Genomic DNA, 24,200 nt, shown 5'->3' with positions numbered 1-24,200 from the left:
AAAACCGGGTCCTGCCTTCGCGGAAACAGAAAGTAGGCAGGACCCGGCAGGAAGAAGAACAAATGCTTGTCTCCCGCATTAGCCCGTAGCGAACGCTTGCTTCAGGGCTCTCAACATGTGCGCGCCGGCTTCCCTTCTCCCCTCCCCCCCCCGGACATAACTTCCGGTTTCGGAGGGAAGAGAAGAGAAGCCGGCGCGCACATGTTGAGAGCCCTGAAGCAAGCGTTCGCTACGGGCTAATGCGGGAGACAAGCATTTGCTCTTCTTCCTGCCGGGTCCTGCCTACTTTCTGTTTCCGCGAAGGCAGGACCCGGCAGCATTTCCCCAATAGATTGATCACGATCTTGGGCTGATCAGCCTTCCTCTTCCCGATGGCAGAATTGACGTCAGAGAGAGGAATGCTGGTTGGCCGAAGCAGGGAGAGCTTGGGGCCTGTTATTGGTGGCGTTTGGGTCCTGGTCCCCGATGGCAATGGCAGTGGCAGTGGCTTGGGGGAGGGCAGGGAGAAAGAAAGAAAAAGGGCAGGCAGGGATACAGAAGGAAAGAAGAGAAACAGAAAAAAATGAAAGGGAGGCAGAGAGAAAGAAAGGGCAGGGAAGAGGAAGGAAAAGTTGGGGGGAAGAAATGAGGTCTGGAGGAGAAGAAGCATACAGGCTAAAAGAAGGGAAGAAAGATTGGATGCACAGTCAGAAGAAGAAAGTGCAACCAGAGACTCATGAAATCACCAGACAAGGTAGGGAAAATGATTTTATTTTAAATTTTGTGATCAAAATGTGTCTGAATTTATATCTGCTGTCTATATTTTACACTATGGTCCCCTTTTACTAAACCACAATAGAGGTTTTTAGCGCAGGGAGCCTAGGAGTGTCGAGAGCAGCGCTGGGCATTCAGCGCAGCTCCCTGCACTAAAAACTGCTAACGTGGTTTAGTAAAAAGGGAGGGGGTGGGTATTTGTCTACTTTTGTATGGTTGTTACTGAGGTGACAGTGCATAGAGTCATCTGCTTTGACCTCTTTGAAAACCCTGGAATAGGAATGATGATTAACATTTTCTATGCGTACAGTGTGCGTTGTGTTTTTTTAAAATTTTATTGTTGGTAGATCATTGTGACTTGGTCATTTAAAAAGTAGCTCGCAAGCCCAAAAAGTGTGGGCACCCCTGGTCTAATGGATCTGGCAGCAGCTTGTCATGGAAGAGAGAGAGAGAGCATCTCATTTCTTTGCTAATTCAGGGCGATTACATGAATCTCTCTTGACAGATGACAGCGAGAGAAAACTTCTCTATGGAATCGATGTGGGAGTTCTGTCATACACAGCTCCCCCAACCAATGCCCTCTATTGTCTGCTGCTTATGGAAGACGTATTCAAGAAACATTGCCTGGTGTGTGATGCAGCAAAGCCCAGAAGCCCTCGTTCCTGGCAGAAACTGTAGCGAGAAGCTCAGTCCTTTGGCGACTGCTTTTGCTTTTTCATATGCACTAAATTAACTCCTTTCGTTGGGGTCTTTACTGCCCTCCTATAACTGGCTTTGTCTGAGTGCCTCTGGCCATGTCCTCCTCCAGGTACCGAGGGCTTCCTTCCACAATCTCTGCTTCTCCCTCACTCTTGTTTCTCATCAGTCTCTTCTCTCCCTCACCTTTTTGCTTTGCCTTTCTTCTGTTCACTTTTTCTCCTTTCTCTCCCCACTTTCTCCCATCTTTCTTTTCTCACCTCTTGCATCCCGTTTCCCTCTTTCCTTCACTTTTTCAGTTTCTTTTATTCTCCACTTTCTTTCTTCCTCTTGTTTTTATTTTGTCTCTGTCTCCTCCTCCTCAGTTTCTCCCATCCCTGTTTCTTACACTTTCTGATATTCTTCTCTCCTTCTCTTTCCACCTTTCTAGAGTGTGGCGCAGTGGTTCAAGCTACAGCCTCCGCACCCTGGGATTCTGGGTCCAAACCCACGCTGCTCCTTGTGACCCTGGGCAAGTCACCTAATCCCCCTATTGCCCCAGGTACATTAGGTAGATTGTAAGCCCACCAGGACAGACAGGGAAAAATGCTTAAGTAGCTGAATAAATTCATGTAAACCATTCTGAGCTCCCCTGAGAGAACAGTATAGAAAATTGAATAAATAAATAAATCTTTAAATGGGTTTTATTGAGAACCAACGTCTACTTTAAAAAGGAAAAACAATGAACTACTTATAATACTATCATTGGTCAACCCACTGAAAACTAGAGCCTGGTTCTGATAGGACCATTATACTTTGTGCTCTCTCATTGGTCAACCCACTGAAAACTAGAGCCTGGTTCTGATAGGACCATTATACTTTGTGCTCTCTCATTGGTCAACCCACTGAAAACTAGAGCCTGGTTCTGATAGGACCATTATACTTTGTGCTCTCTCATTGGTCAACCCACTGAAAACTAGAGCCTGGTTCTGATAGGACCATTATACTTTGTGTTCTCTCAGGGTTTCCGCAGCTGGCATTGTGCTTGTTGCAGATTTCCGGGTCTTGGCAGGTAGAACTGACAGCATGATGACTGAAACATCGCTTTCTACCTGACAAGACACCAAGCATTATACTTTGTCATAAAGGCCAGGATTCACTAACCTGCCAGATCGGGCCCGATCCAGGCAGGTCCGACCAATTCAGAAAACAAAAATGTGCAGATGGGGGCAATCGGAGGAACGCCCCCATCTGCCTGCACGGCTCGCACATGCGCAGACCTGTCCCAGCTGTGACTTTTTTTTTTTTAACTTTAAACTTTTGCAGCCCGTGGGTTTAACCTGCAGTCAGGGCAGATGTGTTCGGGGCAGTGCTGCTACTGTATCCGTGAACCCGTGTGTTAACAGTTTGCATATTTCTGCTCCAAAAAGCGAAAGGCATGTTTGGCCCGACTCTCCAGGCGGCAGCGGTAGCATCTTCCCTCCTTTCTTTCAGGGCGAACCCGTGGGTTTAAAGTGGGGTGCACTGCAGCGTGCAGCCCTGCTTTAAACCTGCGGGCTCACACTGGAGGGAACGTGGGAGAGCCAGGGGGAGCAGAGAGGACATGTCAGGCAGGCAAGCCCAGGGTTGCAGGACCGCAAGAGCCAGGGCAGGCACATCAGGGACTGACAGGGCAGAGAGCAGGGCAGTAGAACAGGAGAGTCGGAAGGACGTTTTCGACTGCTCCCCAGCAGTCGCTTCTTCCGTTGATCGTCCAACGTGAAATTTTGTGTAGTGAATCGGGTCGCTGTCCAATTTGCATGCGTTTCTCCTCATTTGCATGCACAAATTCGAAGCGGATCGCAGGAGAGGTAAGTGAATCAGGCCGGAGGGAAATTTGCTCGTTAAGGGGTCGCAAATGGGTTTGCTTTAGTGAATCTAGCACAAAGTGTATTTCCACTCCACATAACAATGCGTCTGTTGTCTTCTTGCAAAGTTAACCGGTAACACCCTCTCCCTCCCCCCTAAGTCTAGAAACAGTGTAACTGAACAATCTTATCACTAAACATTTCCCGTTCCCCAGGCCGGATTAAAGTTCAAGGGGTCCAGTGTGCTGCCTGCTTTGATGCCATGCAGCTGTTGCCTCCGCATGCCGTCTTTATTATTCAGTGCAGTCAAACTTGCAGTCTTTAAAAGGCTGACCTGGAAGCCTTCTCTCTGACACTGGGATTTTGCCTCAGGAGGAAGGCTTCCAGATCAGCTGCCCGCAGCCTGTTAAAGACCGCGCATAATGACTAAGGAAGGAGGAGGGAGCAGGGCCCAGAGGTACACTCACGGGAGGGGGGAGAAGCCATGGCCAGAGGCCCAGTGTATTTGGGTGCCCTTTTTATTCCCCCTCCCTCCAAGAATGCCCCATGTTGATCCATCCCATATGCAATCCAAGAATGAGTTGACAATAAGGGTATAGTTTCCAATCACTTCACTCCAACCTCTAACCACCCTTACCCCTTGCAGCACGGTTCTCAGAGACTCCCATCTCCGCAAAGACTCCTCCCGCTCTAAATTTAAATCAAAGCTGAAAACATTTCTTTTCAAGGATGCCTTCAATTGTTAACAACGCCTCTAAACCCCCTTCCTTTCGTATCGCCCCTTAAATGTTCTTCTTTCATATCACAAATTGTATTTCCATTCCCACCTCGCCTCTACTTTGCTTTTTTATGTTTCTGTTTATTTAAGATTTGATCTACCGCTCCTGCATTTTACTGACTTAAGTGGTTTACAAAGTATCAAACTAAAATGAAATTAGGTACTTGAGAAAAACGACCGAATCTGTCCCCAAGGTTCACAATCTAGCTAAAGGACCTGATTAAAATAAAAATAAGTAATAACATATACAGTATAATCTCATTATAACGGACTTCAAGGGACCTGGAAAAACAGTCCGTTACATCCAGAGTTGCATTTTTAAAAAAAACTTTATTTAGGTCAACTTGAAACAACATAAATCAATGAACAACAGTCACTGCACAACCATATCAGCAAAACATTGGTGTGGCATGAAATGATTGCAAAACCAGCTAAAGTACTGGAAAGAAAAATACTCTGTCATTGTCTTCTGGGCTGCGTTTTGATACTATATCACCGGCACGTCATGCACCTTGTAGGTGGAGCCTGCGAGTCCATTATAGCTGAACAAAACTACAGCTAAACACGGCTCTAGGGACCAAATTGGTTGTCCGTTATATCCAAAAGTCCGTTATATGTGAGTCCGCTATATGCATTGATTTTCTGCATGTTCACAAAGATGCACGGCCGGGACCAGCAGACCTCGTCTGCTATAAACGATATTCCATTATAAGCGAGTCTGTTATAACGAGATTATACTGTAATACATTTCCAAGATCAAAAATCAAAGAAATAGAAAATAGAAATTATGAAAGAAGATAAAATATTAAAAAGTAAAGAAATTAAGAGATCGAAAAGCCTTTGAAGCGGCCTGATAGCAAAGTCCTATTTTAGTGCAGGTCTTAATACAACTTCACAGATCTGTCACTGGCAGAGCTTGAGAGCATCAAAGAAATGAACATTTCTAAAACATATCCACTGAAACTGTTCTATGAAAGAAAGAAATCCAAATCAACACGAATCAGTACAAATTAAGGCAGGTTGCGGTCCCCATTCCATTACTCAATTCGGGAGAGCGATTTGAAAAAAAAATGTGCTTTTGAAGTGATTCTTCCTTCCTTAACTCTATTGGTAAATTCTTCCACAATATTGGAACCAAGTAGAAAAATGCACCATTTCTGGTTGAGGCAAGATGAGCCTTTGAGATATGGGGAACAGCCACTCTGATGTCATTTAAAGATCTCAACGAATTAGAGAGATATAATGGCTGTAACTCAAATAATGCCCTAAGTGCCAGCATCAGGATTTTAAATTTAATTCTAAATTCCATTGGAAACCAAGTTCCTGCTGAACCAGAACGTACACAGGTAGGGCTAGTCTCAGTTAGGGCGCTGTCTTTGACCAGAGGGCCGCCGCGTGAGTGGACTGCTGGGCACGATGGACCACTGGTCTGACCCAACAGCGGCAATTCTTATGTTCTTAGGTGTAGAAGTAGAAGGGACGCTGGGAAACAGTGATCACAACATGATCTGCTTCGACCTGGACGCAGGGGCAAAACATCAGTCCAGAATGACAGCCATGGCACTGAACTTCCGAAAAGGGAATTACGAAGGGATGAGACTCATGGTGAGGAAGAAGATTAAGAAGAGGATAAGCACTGTAAAAAATGCTAGAACAAGCTTGGTCCCTTTTTAAGGACACATCACCAAGGCGCAAAATCTATATATAACGCGTATCAACAAGAGATCCAAGAGGAAAAAGAACAAGGAACCAGCGTGGCTCACTGTAGAGGTGAAGAAGCAATCAGAGACAAGAAAACTTTGTTTAAGGAATGGAAAAGGTCAAGAACGGACGAAAACTGGAATAAGCACAAACAACATCAACGCAGGTGCCATAAGGTGGTAAAAGGGGCCAAAAGTGACTACGAGGAAAAAATAGCCAAGGAGGTGAAAAACTTCAAGCCATTCTTTCGATATATTAAGGGGAAACAACCCGCGAAGGAAGCGGTGGGACCGTTTGGATGGCCATGGAATAAAGGGAGCGCTAAAGGAGGACAAAGCAATCACCGACAAACTGAACACATTTTTTGCGTCTGTATTTACCGAAGAGGATATACACATCATACCAGAACCTATCAGGCTATATGCTGGAAACGAAGACGGGAAACTGATGGGGTTGACAGTCAGTCTAGAAGAGGTATGCAGGCAGATCGATAGGCTTAAGAGCAATAAATCCCTGGGACCGGATGGCATCCATCTGAGGGTCATCAAGGAACTGAAAGGGACTATAGCTGAACTGCTTCAACTAATAGCCAATCTGTCGATCAAATCGGGAAAGATTCCAGAAGACTGGAAGGTGGTGAATGTTACGCCGATCTTCAAAAAAGGTTCGAGGGGAGATCCAGGAAACTACAGACCGGTGAGTCTGACCTCGGTACTGGGAAAGATGGTAGAAGCGCTGATAAAGGACCGCATCATTGATCACCTTGACGGATACGGTCTGATGAGGACCAGCCAGCACGGTTTCAGCAAAGGCAGATCTTGTTTGACCAACTTGCTGCACTTCTTTGAGGGAATAAACAGGCAGATAGACAAGGGCGACCCGGTCAACATTGTATATCTGGATTTTCAGAAGGCGTTGGACAAGGTTCCACATTAACGACTACTTCGGAAAATTGCGAGCCATGGAATTGAGGGTAAAATACATGGATTAAAAACTGTCTGAAGCATAGGAAACAGAGAGTGGGAGGTAAATGGACAATACTCGGACTGGAAGAGCGTCACTTGTGGAGTGCCACAGGGCTCGGTGCTTGGACTGTGCTCTTCAACGTCTTTATAAACGATCTGGACATTGGTACGATGAGTGAGGTGATTAAATTTGCGGACGATATGAAGTTATTCAGAGCAGTGAAGACAGGGGGACTGCAAAGATCTGCAACGTGACATAATCAAGCTCGGGAAATGGGCAAATGAGGTTCAACGTGGATAAGTGTAAAGCGATGCATTTCGATAACGAAAATCTCATGTACGAATCCAGGATTTCCGGGGCGGTACTTGGAGAGACCTCCCAGGAAAGAGACTTGGATGTTCTGATCGACAAGTCGATGAAGCCGTCCACGCAATGTGCAGCGGTGGCGAAAAGGGCGAACAGAATGCTGGGAATGATTAAAGAAGGGGATCACGAACAGATCGGAGAAGGTTATCATGCCGCTGTACCGGACCATGGTGCGCCCTCACCCAGAGTACTGCATCCAGCACTGGTCGTCATACATGAAGAAGGACACGGTACTACTCGAAAGGATCCAGAGAAGAGCAACTAAAATGGTTAAGGGGCTGGAGGAGCTGCCGTACAGCGAAAGATTAGAGAAACTGGGCCTCTTCTCCCTTGAAAAGAGGAGACTGAGAGGGGACAAGATTGAAACATTCAAAATACTGAAGGGAATAGACTTAGCAGATAAAGACAGATTGTTCACTCTCAAAAGTTGAAAGGGGATAGATTCCGTATAAACGTAAGGAAGTTCTTCACCCAGAGAGTGGTAGAAAACTGGAACGCTCTTCTGGAGTCTGTTATAAGGGAAAACACCCTCCAGGGATTCAAGACAAAGCTGGACAAGTTCCTGCTAAACTGGAATGTACGCAGGTGAGGCTGGACTCATTTAGAGCACTGGTCTTTGACCTGAGGGCTGGGGGTGAGCGGACTGCTGGGCACGATGGTCCACTGTTCTGACCCAGCAGCGGCAGTTCTTATGTTCTAATTATTACATTAGTGATTTCTATTCCACCTGTACCTTGCAGTTCTAAGCGGATTACAGTATAAGATAGCTGGGCATTTCCAGGAAGTTACAATTTGGGGGACGCTTACACAGTAGATGCAGGGGGATTACAGTTTAGGGGAGGTTAAATAGAGGAGGCAGAGAGGAGAGGTTGGGGAAGGGAGGAGAATTGAGGAATACTAGTAGGGAAGAAGAGTTTAGGGTTGGTTACTTGTTAGGGTCGGTGGGGAGGCTGTATAGTTTTTTGAATAGTAGGGTTTTGATTTCTTTTCGGAATGATTTAAAGTGACTTGTAGTTGACAACAGGTTGGAGATACAGGGTCCAGTTTCGCTGCCTGCGTCGCTAGGAGGCTGTCGTACATCTTCTTTCGCTGAGTTCCCTTGAGGGGGGTAGGAGAATAGGATCCGGGTTCTTCTTATTCTGGATGTGCGGTTGAAATTTAGACAGTTGTTGAGGTAGGTGGGTGCAGTTCCGTTTATTGCTTTGTATAATAGACAATAAAATCTGAATTGGATTCGAGCTCATAGTGGTAGCCAGTGTGAGTCAAGGTAGGCATTAGTGATATGGTCAAATTTTCCGAGTGAATAGATCAGCCTGAGGGCTGTGTTTTGAATGGTCTGCAGTTGGTTTATCAAGTTTGTGGGGCATGGAAGGTAGAGGATATTGCAATAGTCCACTAGTCCTAGGACAAGGGATTGGACTATGATCCTGTAGTGTCTTTTTCGAAGAATTTTCTTATTTTTCGAAGGTTGCGCATGGTGAAAAATGCTTTTTGAGTGGTTTTGTTGATTTGTATCTGCATATCTATCTATCGACACTCCAAGAATTTTGAGAGAGGGCTGTATGGGGTATTTGGTGACATTTATTGCTAATTCTGTTATGGATGGGTTTTTGTTCTTTTCGAGTAATAGAAATTTTGTTTTGTCCGAGTTCAGTTTCAGTTTGTGTTCTAGCATCCATTCTTCCACTACTTCCAGTGTTATTTTTAGGTTGCCTAAAGAGGTGGGATCTTGGGTGTCGAAGGGGAGGAGTATGGTTATATCATCTGTGTAGCTGAAACATGTTGCGTTTAGGGTATCTAGAGTGATGCCAAGGGAGGATATGAAGAGGTTGAAGAGTATAGGCGATAGTGGTGATCCTTGTGGGACTCCACAGGGGTTAGACCAGGGGTCTGATTTGTGGTCGTTTGACTTGACTCTATAGGTTCTTGTTTTTAAGAATCCTTGGAACCAGTTGTATACCGCTCCTGAGATCCCTATGGCGTCTAGTATCTGGAGTAGTATAGTGTGGTCTACCAGGTCGAATGACGCTGAGAGATCGAGTTGAATTAGCATCATTCTTCCTCCTTTACTAAGATGCTGTCTGGCTGTGTCTAGTAGTGTTGCTAATAATGTCTCTGTACTATAGCTGGATCTGAATCTTGATTGAGAGGGGTGAAGTATGTTATGGTCTTCTAGGTAGTTGGTGATGTATTGTGCTACTAGTCCTTCTATTAATTTAGCGTATAGTGGGATTGAGGCGATTGGTCTGTAGTTAGAGGGGGTATCTATTGGGACTTTGAGATCTTTCAGTAGAGGGGTGATTATAATCTCACCTAGTTCAAGTGGGAATTGACCTTCCGTGAGTGTGAATTGAATCCATTGCATGAGGTTGGCTCTGAATTTAGGGGTAGTGTTTGTTAGGAGGTATGAGGGACAGTTGTTCAAGTCACCTGATGCTTTGCTGTATTTTTTGTATAGACGGTCCATATCAGACCATTGAACTAGAGGGAAGGAGGTCCAGGTCCTGTCGGCTGCTATGGGTTCTTCTGATGTAGGTTTTGTTATAATCTCGTCGAGGTAGGTTGATGAGTTATTGAAGGTGGATCTGATTGTGGTGATCTTGCTTTTGTAGTGGTCAGCTAGCTGGGAGGCTGTTGGTGGGTGGTTTCCTTGAGTGGCTAAGAGAGGCTTGGTGTCAGTGAGGTTTTTTACTAGTTTGAAGAGCATTTTAGTGTCTGTGGCTTCGGTGCCAACTAGTTTGGAGTGGTAGGCTTTCCGTTTTTCATTAAGTTTGATCTTGTACTGTATACCAGATTCTCAACTTCTTCAAGCCAAGTACCCTCTAAGTCTAATAAATATCAACTGAGTACCCCCGCCCAAGCTTCACCCCTGACCCCACCCCATAATAATAGTACTAATTATAATGCAATTTCTTCCATCCATTTTTTCATATACACACAATATAATCTTATTAATATATAATGGTAACCGTATAAAAACACAAAGCACACTGTATGCAGAGAAAATGTTATTTATATTTGGGGGGAGTTCAAAGTGGTAAATGCAGATGATTGACTATAAAATATGCAATGTCACCTCAGTAACAACTATAGAAAAATAGACAAATATAGTGCAAAATATAGACAGCAGATATAAATTCTAAAAACTGACACATTTCGATCACTAAATTGAAAATAAAATCATGCTCCCCCTCCCTGCCTTTCAGCCTTTGTCCCCAAATCGTGCCCCTCCCATGTCCCGACGTGCAGCGTGAAAGATCCGCTGACACATCCTTGCAACAAGCGCTGCTGAAGGTAGGAAGGAACAGCCCACCTGGAAGGAGGTAACTGGCTTTCCTCCGACATAAGCTCTGACATTGGAGGGAAGCCTTCTGGGTCGGCTCTGGTAGAGGAGGGCGTGCAGGAAGGAGGGCATGGGATCCCCGGCAGTGGCAGTGACTTCGGTGGAGGGATGTGGGTGGATATGCAGTAAGGAGGGCAAGAGATCCTCGGCAGCGGTGGTGGCCAAAGGAGGAAGGGGGCACTGCCGCGTACCGCATATTGAGAAACACTGATGGACAGCACTTAGATAATATGTAAGCGGTAGATCAAATTTTGATAAACTTGAAACTTGCTGGACGTGCTCAGAGATAGAAAGAGATAATGGTTACTGCGGATGGGCAGAGTAGATGGGCCATTTGGCCGTTATCTGCTGTCATGTTTCTATGTGTTTGTATATAACTCTCTCACACTTGCAGAAAACCCTTCTTCTTTCTAAGAGTCAACTTGGCTGACACAATCATAAGCGAGAGCATTTTATTTCTTCAAAACCAAAGTGAAGGGGGATCCCCACCTAGCCAATGACATAATTTCCTCATTCTCTTTTTCCCCCATTAATATTGCTTTATAGGCCCTCTCTCCCATGTGTCCCCAGGAGAACAATCTTCCCGAACAAAGTACCCATGGGGGTCTTTTTTAATACTCTGCCCCAGCATAAGTGCCAGATAATTAAAAATGTCCCCCCAAAGAAATGAATTGAGGAGCATTTATTCTCATTTGTTTAAAGGTAAATCCTTTGACTAATGACTTCAGAAATACTCCAGAGTGACCTGACTATTCCCATACCTTTGAAGCATTCTAGAAATGAGCATTGGAAGGATTCTTTTCAAACAGAGCAGATTAGCCTTGCCATTTTAATGCATCTACTTGGCTTTGAAAATTGCTAAACCAAGCAGAGTGAAAAAGAAACACCACACCACCCTAGGCCAGACCAAAGGTCTATGGATCTGATCATCCTGTGTCCAAGAGTGGCCACTTTGGGCCACTTGAAATTACCCTGCAGGTCCTAATGGGAAGATCCATCTGTTCTTCGCATTTCCCAGGCCTATCTGGCGAAGAGATGTTACGGAGCTCTCCTCTAGAAACCTGTCCAAACCTTTGAATAACCTACCTATAATACTGTACTGACACGTTGAGTGAATTTGGTTAGTTTCATAGAGTAAATTACTTCTTAGGAGCCTTTTCATAGCACACATAAGATAAATGTTTTGTAGCTCAAGATGGAAAAATTACATATAAGGTGCTGGGGCATGAGAATGACTAATGATAGTTTAATAAGGCCCATGGTGGGGGTGGGGAAGCAAATTGTATTCAACAGGGATGGATCCAACTGCTTGAAAAAGTTTTTACTTGTGTTTTTCAAACAGTTGTACATGAGAAAATGCTTCCAGATAGGACTAGATTGTATTTAGACTTAATCTTCTACTCATTTTTAAAGTTTGTAGCACTAGACCCCTGAGGAAGGTGCTTTTGGTGCCAAAACACTGGCTGTGCTGGGTTTGCTTATTGAAAAAGACATGGGGGAAGCCACTGCTTGCTCTGGATCAGTAGCATGGAATGTTGCTACTCTTTGGGATTCTAGAATCTTGTTACTCTCTGGGATTCCGTAATCTTGCTATTCTTTGAGATTCTGGATGGAATGTTGCCACTCCTTGCGTTTTGGCCAGGTACTAGTGACCTGGATTGGCCACCATGAGAACAAGCTACTGGGCTTGATGGACCATTGGTCTGACCCAGTAAGTCTATTCTTATGTTGTATTTTTCTACATACGAATAAATAGTGATTGCGGAAATTTGGATCCCAAGTGGAAGTTCCTTTCCATCCCTACTTTTTTGACCTGGTTGACGCCTTCGTGGGGATTGTTTTCCGTTTGTTTGTGTTTATTTAACACAATGAACCAGGTTGAAAGGGTTAAGAGCATGAAATATTGCAGTGTGATGAAACCTTCGGGGACCTCGATTAATGCTTTGCCTTTCCCTTTGTACTTCAGGTGGACAGGACGGAGGTTATTAAGAGTAACCTACACCCTGTGTTCTCCAAAGTCTTCACGCTGGATTACTACTTTGAGGAGGTTCAGAAACTGCGCTTCGAGGCATACGATATCCATGGTCACTGCAGTATTGGCCCCAGAGATGATGATTTCTTGGGGGGCATGGAATGCACCTTGGGGCAGGTACACCGTTAGGATTCTGTTTCCCAGAATGCTTTTGGAAAACATATAATGTTGAATATATATTTAATGCTCTTTAATTTGATCAACTGCTTTTGCATGGGTTGGCAAAGAAGTATACAGATCAAAGAAAACCAGTACAGCCTCTTGATCAAAAAAGAAAAGAACGAAATTGTATAAAAGACAGAAGAAAAGAGAGAAAAATTAGGGGAGTCAGTCGCTAAACTAAAACAGAAGGAGTGACTTAAAGGGAGGGGGTTGCAAATCAAAGAGACAATGAATAGAGATAACATGAAGGAGTGATAGACAGGTTACTCTAATTTAATATAAGGTATAATAATCACTGATACGTGTTGGCAACCGGGATTGGCCATGAGTGGTTAGGAGGACCACCCTTTGCAATGTTCAGCGAGAAGAGTCAGTTGGAATGCTCATGCTCTGTCCTCACTCCGCTCTACTGCCAAGCCAATGCAGTCTGTAAGAATACTCAACAGTGCCGGTGAATGTTTATGAAGAGATTCACCCAAGGCAATGTACAATTCAACATAAAGCAATTTTGTTAACAGCATGTTGATGGACTTATGCAGCTATGGGTACAAGGATAAATGCTTTTCAATAGCTTCCCCCTGTTCGTAGGTTTAGGCTCCAGGCTAAGGCCAACTAGCAACCTAAATCAGAGGAAAGACGCTATGGGGCTCATTTTCAAAACATGTAGTCGTCCCAAAAATGGCACAAACTGGCACTTGGACATTTAATTGCCAAAATGTCCAAGTGCCCATTTTTTCAATCAATATTTTAGACATCTTGCAGGGTTTCACCCTCCTGGACGTCTAATGTTAAGGGAGCATGCAAGATGTGGGTTTGGGGTGGGTTTAGCATTTGGACGTCTTGCAGGGGTAATCAAACCTTTTTCAAGATGTCCAGGGTATCATTTAGACCAGGGGTCCCCAAAGTCCCTCTTTGAGGGCCGAATCCAGTTGGGTTTTCAGGATTTCCCCAATGAATATGCATGAGATCTATGTGCATATTTATTGGGGAAATCCTGAAAACCTGACTGGATTCGGCCCTCAAGGAGGGACTTTGGGGACCCATGATTTAGATGATCTTTTTTTTTTTTTTTTTTAATATCCCGACCATAAACCAAATATCTGGCCGGTTAACAATATAGTTTAAAAAATAAAGGGGGTAAAAGGGAAGAATGGATAAAATATTTAAGTGAAACATGAATGACAAAACAAGACAGACTTGACTGTGAGGGTAGTAAGGGAGGAGGGGAAAAAGTTACATTTAATAAGAAGAAAAGGGAAGAATGGGTAGGGGAAAAACGTGAAGGTAAGGGCATGTTGTAGTAATAATTGCTTGCAAGAGGAAAAAGAATGGAAATAAAAGAGAAGAGAGAGGAAATGGATAGAAGAAAATCTAGGTTCGGTTATAAGCGTCATGGAATAAGAAAGTCTTTAGACAAGATTTAAATTTAACAAGTTGTTGTTCGTCGCGGAGGTATTGTGGCAAGGAGTTCCATAATGTAGGTGCTGTTACGGCAAAATTTGTTTTGCGAGTATAATAAAAATCTTTTAGAGGGGGGATGAAAAGAAGTTTTTGATCAGATGATCTTAGAGTGCGGGAGGAGCATTGAGGTATCAGAAGTTTGTCAAGGAATGAAGGTTGATGAGATTGTTTAATTTTAAAGCAAAGTAAAATGATTTTATAGGTGATACGGTGGGTGATCAGGGTTAGACCTCTTTTAAAAGCAAATAAGTAGGGTTAACAGATGTCCAGATTTCCCCAGAAATGCCCTCCTCCTTTTAAGAACATGTCTAGGGCGCCGGATGGCTTTTCAAAACCCGACACTTTGGGTTTTGAAAGCTATCCTTCATGCAGAAGGTCATCCGTGCATGCACGGATACGGCATATGTGTGTAGCGTCATTGCGTCTCATCCGTTTATGCACGTATGTGCTGCCCGACAAGAACAGGCAGCGGGGGGTGGGATTCGACCTGGGGCTGGGGCAGGCTTGGGGGCGGGTTCAGGGGCTTGACGGGGCATAATTGGGGATGGGTGGAACTGGGCGGGCCTAGGGGCTAGGGGATTTTCCAGATGGAAAATTTGGTAACCCTATGAATAAGGGCCTGTAACAGCATGAGTGGGCAGGGTCTGGCCTAGTACACCAAGAAATCCAGGAAGAGCAGAGAAGGCCAGGTCTTCAAACCAAACTCAGCTTAATGGCAGCCATGATACATTACTCCCCCCCCCCCCTAAATGATTTGGATAGATTTCACACTCAAGGGAGAATCCAAAGTCCCAAATCACTCAAAAAAATGCACAGATCACCCAACAATCATTTCCACATTTGTCCACCATGTGTAGCCAAAGTGCTCAGAACCGTTTGGTCAATCATATTACTTAAAAGGCAATCATTTGTAAGCAATCTTATGATCCTAATTGTAGAGACTTCTAAAGAGAGAAATAAAGTTAAAAAAAAGAATTAGATAGTAAGATCTCACTTAAGGATGAGGATGATCATTTTGAACAAGTGTTTGTTGACGTTGAAAAGAAAATAGATTCTTTTAGGAAAGACATAAAGTAAGTCAAAATAGACAAGAATCGAATGAATGTCTTATGAGCTTTATGAATGTTTAATGTATATTGTTGCCATTAATGTGAGTTTGGTTGAAGACGTGGCCTTCTCTACTCTTCCTGGATTTCTTGGTGTCTGAGCAGAGATTGATATTCTCCTTCTTTTAGTGCATTGTGGTTTTGGGGTTTTGCCATGGCTTTCAAGCCCTGGGACAATATTCTCAGCTTTTCTGAAGAATGACTACAACAACTATTACAGGATCCTTCACCGTTTGATGAAGATGTTGAAGAATCATTGATTGACCTATGATCTATGATCAACCTTAGAAAGACTATTGTCCACACCAAATTAGACTAGTAACCATTTTACAATATTGCCGCAGCTAATGAATCCCAAGGAGAATCAGAATTCAGAAAGAACCCTGCCTTTTTACAGATGATCAAGTGTTCTTGGACCGTTGGTGTACAATTTTAAATACATGCTCATTGGAACTTATGATCCTAATTGTAGAGACTTCTAAAGAGAGAAATGAAGTTAAAAAAAAAAGAATTAGATAGTAAGATCTCACTTAAGGAAGAGGATGATAATTTTGAACAAGTAGTTGTTGACCTTGAAAGGAAAATAGATTCTTTTAGGAAAGACATAAAGCAAGTCAAAATAGACAAGAGTCGAATGAATGTTTAATGTATATGGTTGCCATTAAAGTGAGTTTGGTTGAAGACGTGGCCTTCTCTGCTCATCCTGGATTTCTTGGTGTCTGAGCAGAGATTGATATTCTCCTTCTTTTGGTGCATTCTGGTACACAAAGAGTTGGATACAACCATAGAAGGTAAAGGACAATTCTTTATTAACTTAAAAGGAAAAAATCCGGCACCCTGTTACTTCACAGGGTCAGGCATACAATGAATAATCTTTTGTTTCCCAAGTCCTAAGGTGGGCCTGTGGCTGACAGGACCCAAGGCACAGGTTGTAGTTTGTGACTGCTGTGCTCCTAACACAGTCCTTCAACAGCTTTTCTCAGTCAAACAACAGGGTCTGGCCCCTGCCAGATCTCAGAGCATCTCAGCAACAAAAGGAATTTTGGCTTACCTTAGCAAAGCAGAGTATCGAAGGGTTGTAGTCAAGATGCATACAGGAATTACCTCTTCTTCCTTATTTCCCCTGGGCCTTCTCTAGCTAGATCTGGCCCGACCACTTATATTTCCTGGTCCCTGTCTCCCTGACTCCTCCTTCCTGTATCACTTCCCCCTAAGGAAGAGCTACCTGTGAGGGAATATCCAGCAGGGGGAGTGGTAGTGTCCTATAGACTCATTTACAGAGTCAAAAAGGTACCAAAACTGATCAGATGACCACCGGTGAGATGAAAGTATGCCCCCCCCCACACTCCCCCAGAGGTCACTGAATCCTTCCTACCCCCCAAGATGTAAATGTCTCTAGAACAGCAGCACCTGGTATGGGAAAGCCTCGTAGAGCAGCATCCAGGTGTCTTAAGTAGCTTGCTGGGTGGACTAATGAACCACAGAGAGGAGGACCCAGGCCCATAAGTCACTCTAACCCAGTGGCACATTATAATTGAAATGATAAAATTGCAAAACCAACAAAGAATTAAATTTGAGAGTTATTTCTTTAAAGTTCTTTAAGCTATGAGTTGTTTGGGTAATTGTAACAATGGTGAAACTAAAGTCGATAGAATTGCTAATCTGTGCAATGGATGGCTTGTTTTTGAATGCACTTGTCTGGGCAGTTATATCCTTACACACTCTTTACTTGTGTACATGATGTATATGTCATCTATTCTAGTGTATACTTATGAAGGGAATTTTTAATAATATAGTAAAATTCTGGAATCTCTTTGGGGCACACAGTTTGAGAGACACTGCTCGAACCACTACATTTATGGTGGAAAGTGCGAGGCCACCAAAACCCTACTATACTGCTATATAGGTGCCTTCTGAAGCCATAAGAGCTATTGGGGTGGTAGACATTTTGGGGAGATTTTAGAGGGCTCACTATAAATTATAAGGGGGTTATGGTGAGATGTAGATCTGACACCGTTTATGTGACGTTCACAGCAGTGTCCTTTAAGGGCCCCACTGCTCTGTTGGCATGTCTGTGCGGCCAGTCTTTTACAATGCTGGCCCCTCCCATGTCCACATGGTCTTAAGTTTGGATGTTTTGGACGTTTACGTGGTGGAAAATGGTGAAAAAAACTGGGCATCCTAAGGTTGGACATCCTGACAGCTAAGACATCCAAAATAGGTCATTTTCAAAAAACAAATTTGGTTGTCTAGTGGTTTGAAAATGTACATTTCTCTACCCTGACTTTTGGACATCTTGTGGGAAACGTCCAAAGTCTGACTTAGACACACTATTGAAAATGCCCCTCCATATGATATAGTGTGTAACTTCAAATCTACTCTGTTTCTTCTCCCCCATCTCTCTCTTTCCCACTTCCATCGGCATCTGCCCCCTTTCTCTTCTCCCCACTTCCATCGGCATCTGTCCCCTCTTTCTTGTCTCCATTTCTATCCGCATCTGGCCCATCTCTCTTCTCTCCAGTTCCATCAGTATCAGCATCTGCCCCCCTCTCTTTTTCCCACACCTCTCTATCCTTCCTGCTTCCACCAGCATCTGCCCACCTCTCTCTCCCCCACCCCAAACCCACCAGTGTCTGCCTTTCCCGAATCAGGAGCAGCAGTGGCAAGCTGAAATAGAGCGAGAGCAGGACCTTCCTGTACATGACCACAGCTGCCAGCTCAGACCCAGAGCAAGAAATGGCATTAGAGGGGAGCGGGTTGGCAGGAAGGTCTTGCAATTACTCTGCTTCAGTTTGCTGCCACTGCTCCTGATTTGGGAAAGCAGCAGTAGTGGCAGAAAGTGGGAGAGTGGTGTGGGAGAGAGAAGGTGACAATTTTGACCCTACTGGCTGCGCTGCTGTAAAGCTGAGAGGGAACATTGATTGAGTGGGGGCATGTCCATACTCTGGTTCCTGGGGGGGCCATGGAACCCCTGGCTCCCCCTGTTCTGACGCCTATGATCCAGGGTCAAATGTTCTGCAAATATTCTTCTTTCAGATTGTGGCACAGAAGAAGATAACAAAACCTCTCTTTCTGAAATACGGAAAGTACGCTGGGAAATCCACCATCACAGTGAGTAATTGAACACTTTACTTACAAGCTTATCTTTTTACCATTTTTATCCATGTACAGTGTTTCTGTGTGTGTATTGCAGTGTATCTATGAGCTCTGTTGTCTGCAGTGTTCCTGTGTGTGTGTTGCAGTGTATCTATGAGCTCTGTTGTCTGCAGTGTTCCTGTGTATGTTTTGCAGTGCATCTGCGAGCTCTGTTGTCTGCAATGTTCTTGTGCGTGTATTGCAGTGTATCTATGAGCTCTGTTGTCTTCAGTGTTCCTGTGCATGTTTTGCAGTGTATCTGCGAGCTTTGTCATCTGCTGTGTTCTTGTGTGTGTATTGCAGTGTATCTGCGAGCTCTGTCGTCTGCAGTGTTCTTGTGTTTGTATTGCAGTGTATCTAAGAGCTCTGTTGTCCGCAGTTTTCCTGTGTGTGTTTTGCAGTGTATCTGTGAGCTCTGTTGTCTGCAGTGTTCTTGTGTGTGTGTTGCAGTTTATCTTTGAGCTCTGTTGTCTGCAGTGTTCCTGTGCGTGTTTTGCAGTGTATCTGCGAGCTCTGTCATTTGCTGTGTTCTTATGTATGTATTGCAGTGTATCTGCGAGCTCTGTCCTCTGCTGTGTTCTTGTGTGTGTACTGCAGTGTATCTATGAGCTCTGTTGTCTGCAGTGTTCCTATGCGTGTTTTGCAGTGTATCTGCGAGCTCTGTCATCTGCAGTGTTCCTGTGTGTGTATTGCAGTGTAACTGCGAGCTCTGTCGTCTGCTGTGTTCTTGTGTGTGTATTGCAGTGTATCTGCGAGCTCTGTCCTCTGCTGTGTTCTTGTGTGTGTACTGCAGTGTATCTATGAGCTCTGTTGTCTGCAGTGTTCCTGTGCATGTATTGCAGTGTATCAGTGAGCTCTGTCCTCTGCTGTGTTCTTATGCGTGTTTTGCAGTGTATCTATGAGCTCTGTCATCTGCAGTGTTCATGTGCGTGTATTGCAGTGTATCTGCGAGCTCTGTCCTCTGCTGTGTTCTTATGCGTGTTTTACAGTGTATCTATGAGCTCTGTCATCTGCAGTGTTCCTGTGCGTGTTTTGCACTGTATCTGCGAGCTCTGTCATCTGCTGTGTTCTTGTGTGTGTATTGGAGTGTATCTGTGAGCTTTGTCCTCTGCTGTGTTCTTGTGTGTGAATTGCAGTGTATCTGTGAGCTCTGTCCTCTGCTGTGTTCTTGTGTGTGTATTGCAGTGTATCTGTGAACTCTGTCCTATGCTGTGTTCTTGTGTGTGTGTGTACTGCAGTGTATCTATGAGCTCTGTTGTCTGCAGTGTTCTTGTGTGTGTATTGCAGTGTATCTGCGAGCTCTGTCGTCTGCTGTGTTCTTGTGTGTGTATTGCTGTGTATCTGAGAGCTCTGTCCTCTGCTGTGTTCTTGTGCGTGTACTGCAGTGTATCTATGAGCTCTGTTGTCTGCAGTGTTCCTGTGTGCGTTTTGCAGTGTATCTGCCATCTGCTATGTTCTTGTGTGTGTATTGCAGTGTATCTGCGAGCTCTGTCATCTGCAGTATTCTTGTGTGTGTATTGCAGTGTAACTGCGAGCTCTGTCGTCTGCTGTGTTCTTGTGTGTGTATTGCATTGTATCTGCGAGCTCTGTCGTCTGCTGTGTTATTGTGTGTATATTGCAGTGTATCTGCGAGCTCTGTCCTCTGCTGTATTCTTGTGTGTGTATTGCAGTGTATCTGTGAACTCTGTCCTCTGCTGTGTTCTTGTGTGTGTACTGCAGTGTATCTATGAGCTCTGTTGTCTGCAGTGTTCCTGTGTGCATTTTGCAGTGTATCTGCCATCTGCTATGTTCTTGTGTGTGTATTGCAGTGTATCTGCGAGCTCTGTTGTCTGCAGTGTTCTTGTGTATGTATTGCAGTGTACTATGAGCTCTGTTGTCTGCAATGTTCCTGTGCATGTTTTGCAGTGTATCTGCGAGCTCTGTCATCTGCTGTGTTCTTGTGTGTGTATTGCAGTGTATCTGCGAGCTCTGTCGTCTGCTGTGTTCTTGTGTGTGTATTGCAGTGTATCTGTGAGCTCTGTCCTCTGCTCTGTTCTTGTGTGTGTATTGCAGTGTATCTATGAGCTCTGTCCTCTGCTCTGTTCTTGTGTGTGTATTGCAGTGTATCTGCGAGCTCTGTCGTCTGCTGTGTTCTTGTGTGTGTATTGCAGTGTATCTGTGAGCTCTGTCCTCTGCTCTGTTCTTGTGTGTGTATTGCAGTGTATCTATGAGCTCTGTCCTCTGCTCTGTTCTTGTGTGTGTATTGCAGTGTATCTATGAGCTCTGTCATCTGCAGTGTTCCTGTGTGTGTTTTGCAGTGCATCTGCGAGCTCTGTTGTCTGCAGTGTTCTTGTGTGTGTATTGCAGTGTATCTGCGAGCTCTGTCATCTGCAGTGTTACTGTGTGTGTTTTGCAGTGTAACTGCGAGCTCTGTTGTCTGCAGTGTTCTTGTGTGTGTATTGCAGTGTATCTATGAGCTCTGTTGTCTGCAGTGTTCCTGTGTGTGTTTTGCAGTCTATCTGCGAGCTCTGTCGTCTGCAGTGTTCTTGTGTGTGTATTGCAGTGTATCTGCGACTTCTGTCGTCTGCAGTGTTCTTGTGTGTGTATTGCAGTGAATCTGCGAGCTCTGTCGTCTGCAGTGTACTTGTGTATGTATTGCATTGTATCTGTATTCCTCAGGATCCTTTAGAAACACAGCAGTGGCTGTTTCTTTGCTCTTTCAGGGTTTGCCACACTCCTGTGCATGTTATAGAATCTCTGAATTCCCCTCTTTCCCTCAGGTGACTGCAGAAGAAATTTCTGGAAATAATGGCTATGTGGAGCTTTCAATGTGTGCAAGGAAACTGGATGATAAGGTAAGAATCTTCGTATCAGTGACACCTTAACCTGGATTTCTCAGAAGCCCAGTGAGCAGGATTCTACCAGTTATCTCTTTTTACTGGTGATCGAGCTCCACAAATCTTTTTCCCTTACCACTGCTGCTCTGTGCTCTGAGCACGTGGTGAGTTAGTGTTAGGACTGTCCAGCAGTAAGAATGAGGGTCAGAAAGAAACAGATATATTGAAAAGGCTCTTGTATTCATTATTTGCAGCAAAGCAGAGGGTGATGCAGCAAAGGCAGAACGATTGGGTGTTTGGGGGTGAATCCCTCACTATCCTTTACTGAGGAGGTAATATTCAAATCCTGGTACAAGTGAAAGAAAGGAAACCATGTGAGTTGATGGAGAACAACCTGAGGATGTTGGGAGGGGAGGGACCAAGTCCCTCACAACTCAAAAGGGATAGACTGAGAATCAAATTGGAACATTTAATTATGATACAGATAACATGAAACAGGAGAGGTTTCAAGAGAAAGGAAAAGATCAGATGTAGAGATGGGGCAGGGAAAAGAAGGAGCAAACAACTTCCAGGCCTGACGTTGAACCCAGTGAGTTACAGGATTGTAGGCAAAATAAGGGGCATAAAGTTATTTGCTGAAGTGGAGGATGCTTGACTGGAACCTAGATCCCTGGGTTTCACCACTCAGATCTCCCCATCAGCCTAGAATAGATTTGCACTGAGGTTCAAGTCCAGCCAGTCGTGTAGTGAGGGTTAGTGCTCTTACTCACCCCCCCAGCCCATGTCAGTATCGGCTCACTCTTTGATGTCACTTCCTAGGCGTGGATCCCGGCACTGACGCCAGAGAGAGTGCCGATGCCAACACGGGCAGCAACCTCATGCCAGGGAAGTAAAAAGAACATAAGAAGTGCCTCTGCTGGGTCAGACCAGAGGTCCATCGTGCCCAGCAGTCCGCTCGCGCGGCGGCCCATCAGGTCCAGGACCTGTGTAGTAGTCCTCTATCTGTACCCCTCTATCCCCTTTTCCTTCAGAAAACTGTCCAGTCCCTTCTTGAACCCTACCTTACTCTGTCCTATCACACCCTCTGGAAGCGCATTCCAGGTGTCCACCACCCGTTGGGTGAAGAAAAACTTCCTATCATTGGTTTTGAATCTGTCCCCTTTCAGCTTTTCCGGATGCCCTCTCGTTCTTGTAGTTTTCGAAAGTTTGAAGAATCTGTCCCTCTCCACTCTCTCTATGGCCTTCATGATCTTGTAAGTCTCTAACATATCCCCTCTAATTCTCCTCTTCTCCAGAGAAAAGAGACCCAGTTTCTCCAATCTTTCTCTATCTCTTTCTCTCCCTTTCTCTCTCTCTTTATAGCTCTCTCTTTCTCTCTCTCTCTATTTCTGTCTCTCTCCACTCTCTCTATGCCCCTCATGATCTTATAAGTCTCTATCATATCCCCTCTAAGTCTCCTCTTCTCCAGGGAAAAGAGACCCAGTTTCTCCAATCTCTCAGCGTATGAAAGGTTTTCCATCCCCTTTATCAAACGCGTCGCTCTCCTCTGAACCCTCTCGAGTATCGCCATATCCTTCTTAAGGTACGGAGACCAATACTGGACGCAGTACTCCAGATGCGGATGCACCATCGCCCGATACAATGGCAGGATAACTTCTTTCGTTCTGGTTGTAATACCCTTCTTGATTATATCTAGCATTCTATTCGCTCTCTTAGCAGCCGCTGCGCACTGTGCTGACGGCTTCATTGTCTTGTTCACTCTCACTCAATAACATCCCTCCCATCGTATAGCTGTACCTCGGGTTTTTGCTTCCTACATGCAATATTTTACATTTCTCTACATTGAACTTCATTTGCCATCTCGTCGCCCACTCCCCTAGTTTGTTCAGGTCCCTTTGTAATACTTTGCAGTCCTCTTTAGTCCGAGCAGCACTAAATAGTTTGGTATCGTCTGAACGGGAGAAAACAAGGGGTGCGCAAACGGCAAGGAGAAGAGCGGGGGAGGGACAGAGAGGAAGAGGGGAGCCGTACCCTTAGGAAGAGGGCGCCCAGGGCGGACTGCCCTTCCCCCACCCCTTACTATGCCACAGAGTCCAGATTGAGTTCTTAATGTTCAAAGCCAAAAGGAGATGCCCCAAAACACGCTAGAGAGAACGAGAGGGCACTCTCTGAAGTTAAAAGGGGATAGATTCCGTACGGACATAAGGAAGTTCTTCACCCAGAGAGTGGTAGAAAACTGGAACGCTCTTCCAGAGACTGTCCTAGGGGAAAACACCCTCCAGGGATTCAAGACAAAGTTAGACAAGTTCCTGCTGAACCAGAACGTACGCAGGTAGGGCTAGTCTCAGTTAGGGCGCTGGTCTTTGACCTAGGGGTCACCACGGGAGCAGACTGCTAGGCACAATGGACCAATGGTCTGATCCAGCAGCGGCAATTCTTAGGTTCTTATGTTGTGATAATGCAACTAGCGCGCTGCCTCGCAGGTGACAGCCGTGTGATTGGGCAAAACAGGGAAGAGAAAGAGGTTCCAAGCTGATACTGACTCCTCTTCTATCCAACAGGACCTTTTCAGTAAGTCCGACCCTTTCCTGGAGATCTACCGGCTCAATGACGATGGGAGTGAGCAGCTGGTGCATCGGACAGAGGTCAGTGAGCTGAGGACAGAAGACGGTACATGACGGTACAAGAGAGATCGCTGCATTGTGTTACTGTGTCCTTCTGACCTGGGTCATCCCTGAATTGGAAAGAGCACTCGAGTGCCTCATGCAAACATTTTGCAGAGGGTCCTCCGTAGCAGTTGGGGGGGGGGTCACGCCTTCTGATTTGAGAGCAGAGTGGGTAATGGATTTCATTTGCAGATGCAGGAATATTGGGGGTGGGGGTGTTGACGCTCTTCCCAGGGCCGGATTAACAGGTAGGCCCGGGCCTAGGGTCCGAAATGATCAGAGGGGGGGCTTGCCACCAGAACCACCATCCCTATTCTGCCACTGATGCTTTCCTTAACCAGCAGCAGTGGCAGCAAACCTTTTAATTAGAAGTGTCCAACCCGCAGGTCCAGC

The 24,200-nt window shown here is 45.0% G+C and overlaps 1 protein-coding gene across 1 annotated transcript in view; it reads left to right on the top strand.

The window, feature by feature from the left end:
• Positions 1 to 697: 697 nt before the first annotated feature.
• Positions 698 to 24,200, top strand: part of CPNE7 (copine 7) — a 76,070-nt gene continuing 52,567 nt past the window's right edge. Inside the window, exons 1-5 of the mRNA XM_033942037.1 lie at positions 698 to 733; positions 12,396 to 12,578; positions 18,227 to 18,301; positions 21,085 to 21,159; positions 23,703 to 23,786. Coding sequence (XP_033797928.1) covers positions 716 to 733; positions 12,396 to 12,578; positions 18,227 to 18,301; positions 21,085 to 21,159; positions 23,703 to 23,786 — 435 coding nt within the window. The 5' untranslated portion in view covers positions 698 to 715. The remainder of the gene's footprint in view (positions 734 to 12,395; positions 12,579 to 18,226; positions 18,302 to 21,084; positions 21,160 to 23,702; positions 23,787 to 24,200) is intronic.

Source organism: Geotrypetes seraphini, chromosome 4, assembly GCF_902459505.1.
Source record: "Geotrypetes seraphini chromosome 4, aGeoSer1.1, whole genome shotgun sequence".
In the NCBI taxonomy this organism is placed as follows: domain Eukaryota; kingdom Metazoa; phylum Chordata; class Amphibia; order Gymnophiona; family Dermophiidae; genus Geotrypetes; species Geotrypetes seraphini.
The sequence above is the reverse complement of the archived record's forward strand: the minus strand, read 5'-3'. Positions and strand labels throughout refer to the sequence as shown.